The sequence below is a fragment of the Osmerus eperlanus genome, chromosome 17, assembly GCF_963692335.1.
Source record: "Osmerus eperlanus chromosome 17, fOsmEpe2.1, whole genome shotgun sequence".
NCBI classification, from domain to species: Eukaryota; Metazoa; Chordata; class Actinopteri; order Osmeriformes; family Osmeridae; genus Osmerus; species Osmerus eperlanus.
Genome location: NC_085034.1, coordinates 2310317 through 2323324, shown reverse-complemented (window position 1 = coordinate 2323324; position 13008 = coordinate 2310317). Strand labels below are relative to the sequence as shown.

At 48.5% G+C, this 13008-nt stretch overlaps 1 protein-coding gene and 1 long non-coding RNA gene across 2 annotated transcripts; both read left to right on the top strand.

The window, feature by feature from the left end:
- Positions 1-1006: 1006 nt before the first annotated feature.
- On the top strand, positions 1007-5045 carry LOC134037392 (uncharacterized). The gene is made up of 3 exons (XR_009932517.1): positions 1007-1329; positions 2533-2603; positions 5004-5045. It is a non-coding gene; the product is annotated as an uncharacterized LOC134037392 (long non-coding RNA).
- An 885-nt stretch (positions 5046-5930) lies between these two features.
- Positions 5931-12850, top strand: LOC134037388 (proline-rich protein 5-like). Its single transcript, XM_062482637.1, has 7 exons — positions 5931-6027; positions 7840-7888; positions 8103-8160; positions 8758-8849; positions 9059-9199; positions 10640-10778; positions 11679-12850. The coding sequence occupies exons 3-7, from the start codon at positions 8124-8126 to the stop codon at positions 12275-12277; spliced, it is 1008 nt and encodes a 335-aa protein (XP_062338621.1). The 5' UTR covers positions 5931-6027; positions 7840-7888; positions 8103-8123; the 3' UTR covers positions 12278-12850.
- The last annotated feature ends 158 nt before the right edge of the window (positions 12851-13008 follow it).

The window sequence follows — 13008 nt, the reverse complement described above, 5'->3', positions numbered from 1 at the left end:
TAAACAAGTTGGGTTTCCGAATTGCAGAACTGGTGCTGTCTTGTTTTATCTGCCTGTCTGTGGGTTTGTGTCGAGTGGATTTTCAGAAGGTGCCGGTAGAAATATGAAAAGTAAAATGGTGGGTTTGTATTTTAGTGTTGCAGCAGCCTTCAACAAAACATTTGTCATTCATTTAGGACATTGGTTACTCAACATGTGACAAAACACGTGTGTGTGTATGATTATAAGTGTGTGTGTGTTTGTGTCATGTACTTTTGTGTATCATTCCAGGTGATGTGGTCCATCTGTTTTATGGCCACAGGTTTTATTACCCCAGATACTGGGGTAATAAACATCTGGACTGAGACCTTAGTACGTTAGACTGTTGTCTCTGTGTCTTTGCCACATCCAGGAACACTCAGAATGAGGAAGACAAGGTTGTTGTTTGTCAGCACACAGCACTTCAGTAGCTTGTGCCTCTTTGCCATAGGGTGTCTGGTGACCAGTAGGAAGCCACCACTTGCCAGAGCCAGAGGCAAAGTCCAAGCAGAGCCTACTTGAAGATGTCATGCGGTTTGTAATACCTGAATAATCATCTTAAATTTTTGGGGGTTATCTTTAGATTAGCTGAGTGCTCAACGTGATTAAAAGTTGCTGATGACCAGAACAATCAAGGGCTGGCTAAGAGCATCTGTGTGAGGCCTTTCTGCAGCACTTAGTTTAATGTTAAGGCCGGGCAGTAAAGACATCATTAGGCAATACACTTTTGACAGATCATAATGAAATAAATTGCTGTAGAAATTATGGCGCCGCTTTTGCCTTGGAACCTTGGTGTCTGTTTGGCGCGAGTCCAGAACTTCCTGTGGCGCACCGTTGCTCACTTTGCTGCTTCTCTGTTCTCAGATGGGAGGACACAGTCGACGAAGTGAACACTTACTGTAGCCTACTCTCTCTCTTTCTCTTTCTCTTTATCTATATCTCCCTCCCTCTCTCTCTCTCTCTCTCTCTCCTCTCTCTCTCTCTCTCTCTCTCTCTCTCTCTCTCTCTCTCTCTCTCTCTCTCTCTCTCTCTTTCTCACTCTCTCTTTCTTGAACGCACAAACAAATAATCTTGTACTCGACACGCAGAGTCTGGCTCACAACTGCACTTCAACCTCCAGACGGCTGTTCCACTCAAGCGATGAAAGGGTCCGTTTCACCGCTTGCGTTCCCTAACTTCAAGCGAGACTGACATTTCTGTAAATGTCGATGGTGTTTTGTCTGGACCGAACCGCCCTTGAAGACTGTTGATAGGCTACGTCTCGATGGCATGTATAATAACCTGCTACGAACGGAGTGGAGACTAAAAACGGTGGGTAGGAAATTGATGATTAAAGCATTAAACGTGGTCCACATTTTGGCAGTGCCGAGATAGACCTTTGTTATTATAATAAGTGTACAAGTTCATTTGAAACGTCTTGACAAACTTATACATTCTACAGCCCACTCTGTCATTCTAAACGATGTGTTTCAATCACTGCCGTTGGTCTAGCCTACCTTTGAGATATGGTATAGGGTAGTGGCAGGTTTTTAACAACTACCTACTATGGAGACCACGGTTAGTTCTGTGGTTAAACTAGCGTATAGTGGTCAGTTTGCAGATAAGGCTTCAAGACTTGTCATCGCCTGCTTCCCCCTTGCGCTACTAGATTTTATTCCCATAATGAGAGTGTGCTTTGGTGAATGTAGGCTAGTCTCTAACACTTGATCTATCTTTACATGTAGGCTACCACTAATTAGGAAAGCAGATTATTTACACTGCATGGTTGTAACTTTACGCTTCTGGGTGCGCGACACATTTCCATCAGCAGATGGCGCCAAAGTTCAATGACCGCTCGAGGCGACTGGTGGAGCGCGACCGTGGTTTGAGTGCTGGGATTAGTTTTGTCAGGGATGAGTTCCTACCTGGAATTGTGTGAGTGTGTGTGTGTGAGAGTGTGTTGTGTGTATGTTTGTGTCTTTTAGCGGCTGTTTACAGTAGTAGCTTGCTGAAGTGTGGGTGAACAAATGTTGGAACACCAGGGGGGGGGGGGGGAGAGAGAGAGAGAGGGAGAGAGAGAGAGAGAGAGAGGGAGAGGGAGGGGGAGGGGGGGGAGGGGGAGAGAGAGGATGACTTGATGAAAAAGGGAGAGATGAAGAGAAAGAGGGATCAGAAATGGGGATCTGCCAGGATCTGTTTATAATGTGCTGATGTGTATTTTATTCTGCTGGCTCCACCCTATGGTGTCACTTCAGGACTTCCTGTCAAAACGAGAGACTTCCTGGAGAAAAGGAAATAGGGGTGCAGGTCCACACAGGACCAAGGTTTCACTCTGTGAAATGAACTGGAGCTGGAGCTGGTAAAGACTGAACTGGCCCAGTCTTTACCTTTGCAGGCTAACTGAGGTGCCCTGCAGTTCATCCAGGTTCAAATCCAGTTAAATCACAGGGCCTCTGAGACTGTTGCCATGAAAGTGAGATTTTCTGAACTGTATCTGGTGTCAACCTGTTGTTCTGATAGGATATCTGTCGGTAGGTGAGGCTCAGTCAGCATCTAGGCTCCACCCCCTGCCCTGGCATGGAAGGAAATGATCATCCATTTAGAAGGTGAGATACAACCACACACACACAAACACACTGCCATTTACAAGCCCCTATGCACTAGTCGCTATGTACACAATTTTTCTGCATCGAGAACTCTGTTGTAACATTTCAGTGTGAGGAAAACAAAACATGACACAGATGTGGCGTTGATGAAAGGGTTTTGAGGGCACAAGGTGAAACAAACACAGCCTCTTACGACCACACCTGCGTTTACCGCTAACCCCAGGGACTGAGGTTCTGCAGTACACTTGAGATCAGTGAGGTCTTGAGATCAGTGAGCTAACGCAGTCGTCTCAGCAGTTTAAATAATTTATTAAGGCAGGCAGCGCACGACTGTGGAGCGAGTTTGGGGAGATGAAGGAAGTCGACATGACAAAGCTATATTTAGAGAGATAACCAGAGGAAGGTGAGTTTAATGAGAGGGAGCAATGATGCTCCAGAATGTTCTCCTTGACCCCTAGCTTCTGCAGTGTGTGTGTATGTGTGTGTGTGTGTGTGTGTGTGTATGTGTGTGTGTGTGTGTGTATGTGTGTGTGTGTGTGTGTGTGTGTGTGGGCTCCCACGTTTCAGATCACAAACATGCCAACAACAGTGACCTCATTCTGAAGCTCTTCTGAGGTATGTCATTGTGTCCCTGAAACTGGGCCAGTGGCCATGGTCACTACACCAGACCGTATCTCTGATAAACAGGGAAACCCAGGGCTTAGTACAACACAACTGACTGAACTGTTGCTGACCCACATCTCAGCCCAACCTCAACCCAGACCCCTACAGTGTAGCCCTGGATGTCTGTCTTGTCCCAGGGCCCCCAGTCTAGCCCTCTAGGCCTAGCACCCAGGCCGACCCAGCCTAGCCCTAGACACCTCATTTAGACACACAGGGGGAGAGAGAAAAGCTGTGTGCCACCTTTCAGTCGCTGCACCATGCCAGCTCCAGCTGAAGAGAGCCATTGTTTGGCAACTCTCTCACAGGGTCAAGGCTGGTGATGGCTGGCTGAGGGGGCGGGGGCGGGGGGGTGAAGTAGATGAGGGGGAGGGAGAGGGAAAGATAGAGAGCAGGGGAGGGAGGGAGAAAGAGAGGGGGGAGGAGGGGGGATGAGAGAGGGAAGCAGGGAGAGAGGGAGGGAGGGAGGGGGAAGAGAAAGGGAGGGAGAAGATGAACAGCAGAAAAGAGGGCACATGGGAGATGAGGCGTGCATGAGAAGAAACTAGGCAGGTGAGCGGCCGTATCTCCTCGTCTTCAATCCATCCGTTTATCCCTTCATCTGTGTTAACCTAACCCTGTCTGTCCATCGCTGTCCATACTGTGATCACATACCTCTTAAACTACTGAAGATTCACTGTTACTGGATCCTGGAGGGAAGTGCCATGTTGATCACATTCTTCCTTTCTCTACTACACACACACACACACACACACACACACACACACACACACACACACAACACACACACACACACGCACACACACACAAATGAATCTAGTTCAGTTCCTCTTACCCTGAAGGCTTTCAGACACACACAAGCACACACACACACACACACACACAGTCCCTTGTCTGACAGACACGTTAGCGTAATGATGAGACAGGAAAGAGCCCTTGTAACCCTTCTCTTCCTCTTGTTCTTCGCTGAACAAACTCTCCAGATCATCTCCACTATAAGATACACTAACGTGTATCTGAACGCTCCCAGAGGCTGTTTACTGCTGTTAATGTGTGCTGTTAATGTGTAGTGTGAGTCAGTTCAGCTGAATGTGATTTAGTGATTCTACCATCATCTCATTTTCTCCTCTGCCTGTATGTACCAAGCTTGTGTGGTGGGGGTATGTGGGTACATTAGCTTTAGGGTGTCTTGTGTGTGGAGCAAAAGAAAGATTGAGAGAAAGAGAGAAAAAGAGAGAGAGAGAGGAAGTGTACTGAGGTCTAGCAGCAGGGACGAGTTGGTTTGTCAAGCAAGAAAGAACAATATCAGGTCACATGACTCCTCCCTGCCAATCAATAAGCAGGGGAGAGAGAAGGAGAGAGAGAGGAAGGGAGAGAGAGGGAGAGAAAGTGAGGAGAAGACTAGCTTGCAGCCTGGATGCTTTTGTCTCCTTTTATTTCCCTGCATCTCTCCTCTTCTCTCTATTTAGTGCTAGGTACTTTTGTTCTCACTTCCCTCTCTCTCTCTCTCTCTCTCTCTCTCTCTCTCTCTCTCTCTCTCTCTCTCTCTCTCTCTCTCTCTCTCTCTCTCTCTCTCTCTCTCTCTCTCTCTCTCTCTCTCTCTCTCTCTCTCTCTCTCTCTCTCTCTCTCTCTCTCTCTCTCTCTCTCTCCCTTCCTCTGCGTGGGTCTGTCCTGGCAGTAGGAGACTGGCTCTCTGGCTGGTGTGTGTGTCGTGCTGTGACCATGAGGACCCTCCACAGGTTGAAGTTGATGAGTTCGACCAGTCTGAGTGACCTGGGGGAAGAGTGAGAAGGCTGCAGCCTTGGAGGATCGGGCCACACAGCACAGGAGGGCCTGGAGCCAACGCCACATGGAACAGGTACAGGCAGTGTGTGTGTGTGTGTGTGTGTGCGTGTTGCGTGTGTGTGTGTGTGTGTGTGTGTGTGTGTATATTGTGCGTGTGTGTGCGCGAGCGTGTGTGTGTGTGTGTGGAGGGGTGGGGGCTGCAGGAACAGTGTTCAGGTAGTGCTCAGGTTAGTGGGCTTGGCTCTGCTGGGTGGAGGGGATGGTACAATACCTAACCCTACCCCACCTAGATGGATTTGTAGGATCATTTGTGCATCGCGTCTGTGTACATGCATGTGTGAGTGTGTGTGTATCTGTACGTGTATACAGATACACACACACTTGCAACATTTGTGAATGATTTATAGAGTGTGTTTCTATGCGTGAGTGTTAGTTGTTTAGTTGGAATCTGAGTGTGTGTTGCTGGCGGTCCATTCCTCCAGGTGATTCCAAGGCTTGTTTGGCATTTCCTTGGAAATGTTATGCTGCATCGAGCATGCATGACAGAACACTGCTCTGCAGTCATCAGATCTTAGTAGGACAGGGAACTAGCTCTGGTAGTCTTAGTAGGACTGGAGACTTGCTCTCTCACTTCAGGGGTTGGGATAGTACTGGTTAGGTTGGATAAACCACTTAGTCACTCCACAAGCGCTGTGGGTAAAAGCAGACAGGATGGGAGAACAGAGGGTGAATGGATGAAGTACTGGAGAGATGAATGAATGCACGGATGGATGCATTGATGGATGTTTGCCATGTAAGAGAGATTATATCATCACATGCATCCTCTCTCTTCCCGTGTGTGCTTGTGTGTGTGTGTGTGTGTGTGTGTGTGTGTGTGTGTGTGTGTGTGTGTGTAGCATCCCACAATGCCGTGATATCCGTGTTCCAGAGGAAAGACCTGGGAGAGAATGAGCTTTACATCCTCAATGAGGGAGTCCGGTAAGAACCCCTAATCTATGACCTCTGACCTCTCAACTGCACCGTGACCTTGAGTCCAGACTATGGAGCTCAGCAGAGGACAGGCCCAACACCTCAAACTCTCTGGTTTTCCTTCTCCTCTCTCTTCTCCTCTCTCTTCCCTCTCTCTTCTCCTCTCTCTTCTCCTCTCTCTTCCCTCTCTTCCCTCTCTCTTCTCTCTCTCTCTCTCCTCTCTCTTCCCTCTCTCTTCTCCTCTCTCTTCCCTCTCTCTTCCCTCTCTCTTGCCTCTCTCTTCTCCTCTCTGTTCCCTCTCTTCCCTAATCTGTGACCTCTGACCTCTCAACTGTCTGGAACACTCTCTCGGTCTCTTCACACTTTCTCATACTGGCACATCTCACCGGATAAGATTTGCATCTAACACAGCATGTTGTTTGGTTCATCCCCTGCCTTGGAGGGGATGCACGGCAAGATAGATCTGCCGAAGTTACTCTCCCCTATCTGCATGAATGTAATAGCTTCTATCTGGCTTTCTGTTTTATCTGCTCTAGGTCTACGGACCTCAAGGACACACTGAGTGTGGAAAGGTTATGGAGGCCAGTCTATAGTTAGTTAGTTTGTTTTAGTTTTTATACACATTTAGGGAAACTCACTGCTGTGGTGTAGATAGGCCCTATCTCTCTCTCTCGCTCTCTATCTTGGTTTATTTTTTTAACTTTCTCTCCTGCTGCAAAGCAATTATTTGTGCGTCAAAATTACATGTAAAGTCAATGCAAAACACGCAAATAATTTGCTTTGCGGCAGAAAGGGAAAACGTCACTTTCTCTCCTGCTCTTTCTACTTCTAAGTTTCTCTTTCTGTCTCTTTGTGTCTCTTTATTAGTTTCTTTCTCTCAGTTTCGAGTTCAGATAACCATATCATCTGGTTCTCGTATCTCATTGAACAGGAAGTGGACGTTGTCTGGCTTCCTGTTTAAAGGTGTGATGTGTAACAGCAGGTTGGAGTGGAAAAATTAAAAATGAAACCCCTCTCTCTCTCTTCTACGTCTGTGCACACACACACGCGCACCACACACGCGTACACACTCGCACACACCAACACATTGTGTGTATTTCTGGTCAACTTTGTTCTGTCCACTGCTATACAGTTTAGATGTGGGACACTGCAGAAGTTTCATTTCCTCTCATCCAGCACTGCAAACAGACTGATACAACACAACACATTGTACTAGAAGGAGAGGCAGGTGGAATATGTCTTTATCTCTTTCGCTCTCTCTCTTTCTTATAAATCCCTCATTCTCTATGTCTCTCTGTCTCTATAAATATAAATGTCTCTCTTTCTCTGTAAATCTCTCATTCTCTATGTCTCTCTATCTTTCTGTATAACTATAAATATATCTCTCTTTCTATATAAACCTCTCATTTTCTATGTCTCTCTATCTTTCTCTATCCATTTAAATGTCTCTCTTTCTCTATATATAAATACCTCTTTTTCTATCTCTCTGTCTCTCTTTCTACATAAATATGTATCTTTCTCTCTATATAAACATATATATATGTTGTCTCTCTTTGTCTCTCTCTATATACTGTCTGTTTCTTCTGTATATACTGTCTGTTTCTCTGTCTCTCTCTATATACTGTCTGTTTCTCTGTCTCTCTCTATATACTGTCTGTCTCTCTATATACTGTCTGTTTCTCTGTCTCTCTCTATATACTGTCTGTCTCTCTATATACTGTCTGTCTCTCTATATACTGTCTGTTTCTCTGTCTCTCTATATATACTGTCTGTTTCTCTGTCTCTCTATATACTGTCTGTTTCTCTGTCTCTCTGTCTCAGGCAGCTGTTGAAGACTGAGCTGGGATCGTTCTTCACTGAATACCTCCAGGTAGGACGGCCACCCATCTCTACCTCTGTTCACAGTAAAGCCTGCTTTAAAGCTCTACGATTACTTGGTACAACCCAACACAAGTGCACACTGTCAGGTGAAATGTGTAGATTACCTTGTGGTGTCATGTAACGTAGTGGTGATAGTCTAATAGTCTGTGATGTTCTGTAACGAGCCGTGATGAGTCATGGTTGTGTGTTTGTTGTTTCTGCAGAACCAGCTTCTCACGAAGGGGATGGTCATACTGAGAGATAAACTACGCTTCTATGAAGGTGGGTGTGATCAGATAGTGGCAGGAGAACTGATGTGGTCCAAACAGAGGGGTTACCTCCGCTTTGTGTGGTCTTAAAATCAATGTTTCTCATGTATTGTGAAGTGATGAGTGGGCTCCAACCACAGGGCAGACCACACACACGCATCTAGGCTCAGGTGCTGTCGTCACGGCCGACCAAACAGGAAGTGACACGCACGGTTTTCCCAGCTTTATCTGGCTACAAGCCTGCGGTGTGGGAATGGTAAAGCTGCAGATGGCTGGTACCAGAGAACTATGACTGCGTCATTCTCTGCATGTGAAGTAGCTCAGGTCAAGGATGAATAATTAACAATGCAGAAATGAACCATTTTGACGCCAATGTCCCCTGACCATTCACAATATGCAATAATTTAGTCTTATCTGATTCCATGTCCATTGCTGCACACACACACACACACACACACACACATAGAGAACCATTAGTCTCTTACAATAGGTTAAACCAAACCTTGCAACAGTCAGTCTAGGATCACTGGTTATTCTGAAAGACCTTAATGTTAACATGTTGTTTAGGCTGAAGGTATTGGTTGGTTGTGGTGTCCCTGGGTGTGTGCAGGGCAGAAGCTGCTGGACTCCTTGGCTGAGACCTGGGACTTCTTCTTCTGTGACGTGCTGTCCATGCTGCAGGCTATCTTCTACCCTGTCCAGGTACAACCAGACGATCCACTCCCTCTCTCCCCTGGTCTCTGCCCAGCTGCTTCCCTACACTATGCTGTACCACAGTTCAGCTCACACTGTGTTACAACCTTCTAGATAAGGCTGTGGTTTGTATCAACCCAAAATAAATGTTTCTTCTGTATGTGCGTGTGTGTGTGTGTGTGTGTGTGTATGTGTGTGTGTGTGTGTGTGTGTGTCAGGGGAAGGAACCCTCAGTGAGGCAGCTGGCTCTTCTTCACTTCAGGAACATCATCACTCTGAACCTCAAGTTGGAGGACTCTCTGTCCCGACCTCGTGCCCGCACCCCCCCCTCCATCATCCAGATGCTCCTCATACTGCAGGTACACACACACACACACTCACATACACACTCTCTCTTTCTCTTGACCACACGACAGGAAGTGAAGAATAGTGAGCATGCGGTGCTGCTCTGAGGAGAGGGACCTCACAGGAAACGCTATGCCCCGTGTGAAGTCAAAATCTAATGTTCTTCCCATGACCGCAGATGACTTGTGTGTGCGTATGTGTGTGTGTGTGTGTACTAGAGTATGTGTGTGTTTGGAGTCAGATTTACAGGACTGTATGTGTAAGCCAGGGTTCTGTTTTGTTTAACGGCACATCTCAAACAGTGAGGCTGGGGCCAGTGAGGCTGGGGTGAGTGAGGCTGGGGCCAGTGAGGCTGGGGTGAGTGAGGCTGGGGCCATTGAGGCCAGTGAGGCTGGGGTGAGTGAGGCTGGGGCCAGTGAGGCTGGGGCCAGTGAGGCTGGGGTCAGTGAGGCTGGGGTCAGTGAGGCCAGTGAGGCTGTGGATTGGTGTAGTGGCGGGGGGAGTGGAGGTAGAGGCTGGACTGTAACAGAGAGAGATTGAGAGGGGGCCTCTAGCTGACATCCTTTCTGTGACTCAGTGACCCAGTTCTGCTGAAGAAGAGATGCTGGTGATGAACTGGGGCAGCAGGACGCAAGACCAGAACCGTCAGAGAGAGAGAGAGAGAGAGATTGGTGTATTGCGGTGTGTCTGTGTGCGTGAGAGAGACAGATAGTGTATTACACAGTGCAAAGAAGCCAGATATTAAACCGTAACAACACACTGCTCATGCCAGGCTATGCTAGCATGAGCATTAATCTTGTTAGCTTCGCTAGCAGGATTCTGTATTTCATCAGATTTACATTTACATTTAGTCATTTAGCAGACGCTCTTATCCAGAGCGAGTTACAGTAAGTACAGGGACATTCCCCACTCAGGCAAGAAGGGTGAAGTGCCTTGCCCAAGGACACAGTCATTTTGCACGGCCGGGAATCGAACCAACAACCTTCTGATTACTAGCCGGACTCCCTAACCGCTCAGCCATCTGACCCCCCAGATGTGTGGTCATGTGGTCGTTTTCATGTATATGAGTCAAAGCAAAGCAATGTGATCACGGAGACACACAGCGATGTGACTGACTTCTCCACCACACACAGATTAAACCAATTTCCAACATCTGATACTATCCCAGCGTTTCTGCCATCTGCTGGACAGATGGCAGAAACTCCCTTAAAAAACAAAAATAAACGTTAAGTGTTGCCATGTGGTTAATGTGTCTGTGTGTGTGTGTCCGTGTGTGTGTGATGGATGTGTGAGGTGTGTATGTGTGTGTGATGCATGTGTGTCTGTATGTCCGTGTGTGTGATGAATGTGTGATGCGTGTGTGTGTGATGCATGTGTGTGTGTATGTCCGTGTGTGTGATGAATGTGTGATGCGTGTGTGTGTGATGCATGTGTGTGTGTGTGTGTGTCCGCAGGGGGTCCATGAGTCTAAAGGGGTGAGTGAGGACTACCTTCGTCTGGAGGGTCTTCTACAGAAGGTGGTGTCTCCGTACCTGGGCACCCAGGGCTTGTTCTCCCCCGACGGCTCCAACAGCCACTGCTCCTGTGTGCTGGGTCAGTACCACCACAGTCCCAGAGCCACACCCTGGAAAGATCTGCTGAACCTGGGACACTAGTCACAGTGGAGGGAGAAATAGATTACGTTTTTTGAGGTCACTGTGTAAAGAAAGTGTAAATCACTCATTTAACTCTGTCCCCTTCCCTCCAATATCCATTCCACATCCCCCCATTCCCCATCACTCCACCCCTCCATCCCTCCACCCTCCACCCCTCCATCCCTCCACCCTCCACCCCTCCATCCCTCCACCCTCCACCCCTCCATCACTCCACCCCTCCATCCCTCCACCCTCCACCCCTCCATCCCTCCACCCTCCATCCCTCCATCACTCCACCCCTCCATCCCTCCACCCTCCACCCCTCCATCACTCCACCCCTCCATCCCTCCACCCTCCACCCCTCCATCCCTCCACCCCTCCATCCCTCCACCCTCCACCCCTCCATCCCTCCACCCTCCACCCCTCCATCCCTCCACCCTCCACCCCTCCATCACTCCACCCCTCCATCCCTCCACCCTCCACCCCTCCATCCCTCCACCCTCCATCCCTCCATCACTCCACCCCTCCATCCCTCCACCCTCCACCCCTCCATCACTCCACCCCTCCATCCCTCCACCCTCCACCCCTCCATCCCTCCACCCCTCCATCCCTCCACCCTCCACCCCTCCATCCCTCCACCCTCCACCCCTCCATCCCTCCACCCTCCACCCCTCCATCCCTCCACCCCTCCATCCCTCCACCCTCCACCCCTCCATCCCTCCACCCTCCACCCCTCCATCCCTCCACCCTCCACCCCTCCATCCCTCCACCCCTCCATCCCTCCACCCTCCACCCCTCCATCCCTCCACCCTTCCATCCCTCCACCCCATCATCCCTCCATCCGTCCACCCCTCCCCAGAGAAGCGTCTTCAGAAGCGTTGGCCGAGGCCTGGCGACCCCCCCACCAAGAACCCGGTGGTCCGGTCCCAGAGCTACAACATCCCCATGCTGACGCCCGTGGTGGAGTACGACCCCGAGGCCTCCTCCACTGGCAGCATGGGCATCCGCCGCCACTCTGTCTGCGAGATGACTTCCTGTCAGGAGGAGCAGAGCTCCATGTCCGACACCACCAGCTCCTCCCAGGTCTCCACGGCGTCCCTGGCCCAGCCGGGAAGCCCCTCCCTGGGGCAGGATCCAAGCCTGACAGGGGGGATCCTGGAGGGACCCCAGCTTCAAATCCAGCTCCAGCCCCGATCACATTCCCCCTCAATCTTCCCCACGCACTCCCCAGGAGGGCTACTGCAAGCTGGGGAGCTGCTGGTGTCTCTGACCAGCCCTCCCACCCTTCTCCAGGACACCTCCTTGGAGGCCAGCAGCTCGTCCAGCCCAGAGACTGTGGTGGACCAGCTGCTGGAGTCCATGGACTCAGACCCAGATGGAATCTTCATAGACTTCCCATCTACCTGTTCTGGGTCTTCCTCTTACAGCAGGGAAAGTGGCCAGCAGAGTGTAGTATAAGGAAACAAGGGCATACAGACACATGTGCACTGTAGAGATATGGATGCTTTATACACACACACACGCACACTATACACACACTTTTCTTAAGTTGGTTTTTCAAAGAATCTACCCTTCTGGGGTATTGTGATTATTTTTGTTAACTACACTTTGTAGTGTTTAGGGAACTTCTGTTTCTAGTTGATCTCTACCTCTCTGTTGGCTTTTGGATGCTCCTGAGTGACCTAAAGATGCTATTTTGCTGAATTCATACTGAATACCAGTGTATTCACATACAGTACTGTTTTTTCTCAACTAATCTCTTACCTTTTTGATGGATAGTCCCCTTTGTCAATGTATGGGACTGTTTCAATGTAGCTGCATAGTTGGATGATATCCATATCAAAGATGTTAACTGTGTGCATTCAGTTATGAAGAATGTGTAAACATGACCCCTGTAAGCAATCTATGAAGGCAGACTTTTTAGTAAATCGGTTTATTTTCTAAAGGGATGATATTATGTTGATCTTGCACCTCTCACTTTCTATAAATCTATTTCTATACAGATGGTCGAAAATGTGTTTAATTAAATTGTAGTCGAACATCCTTTAGTCCGTTCAATTTGTTTTCATTATTCTTCCGGAATGCCGTAAATAGTTCAATTCAGAGCCATATAATTTCTCTCCGGTTCAATTGATAAAGATAAATCTAATAATGCCAAACCCTCCGCCAATAAGAAATGTATGCAGCCA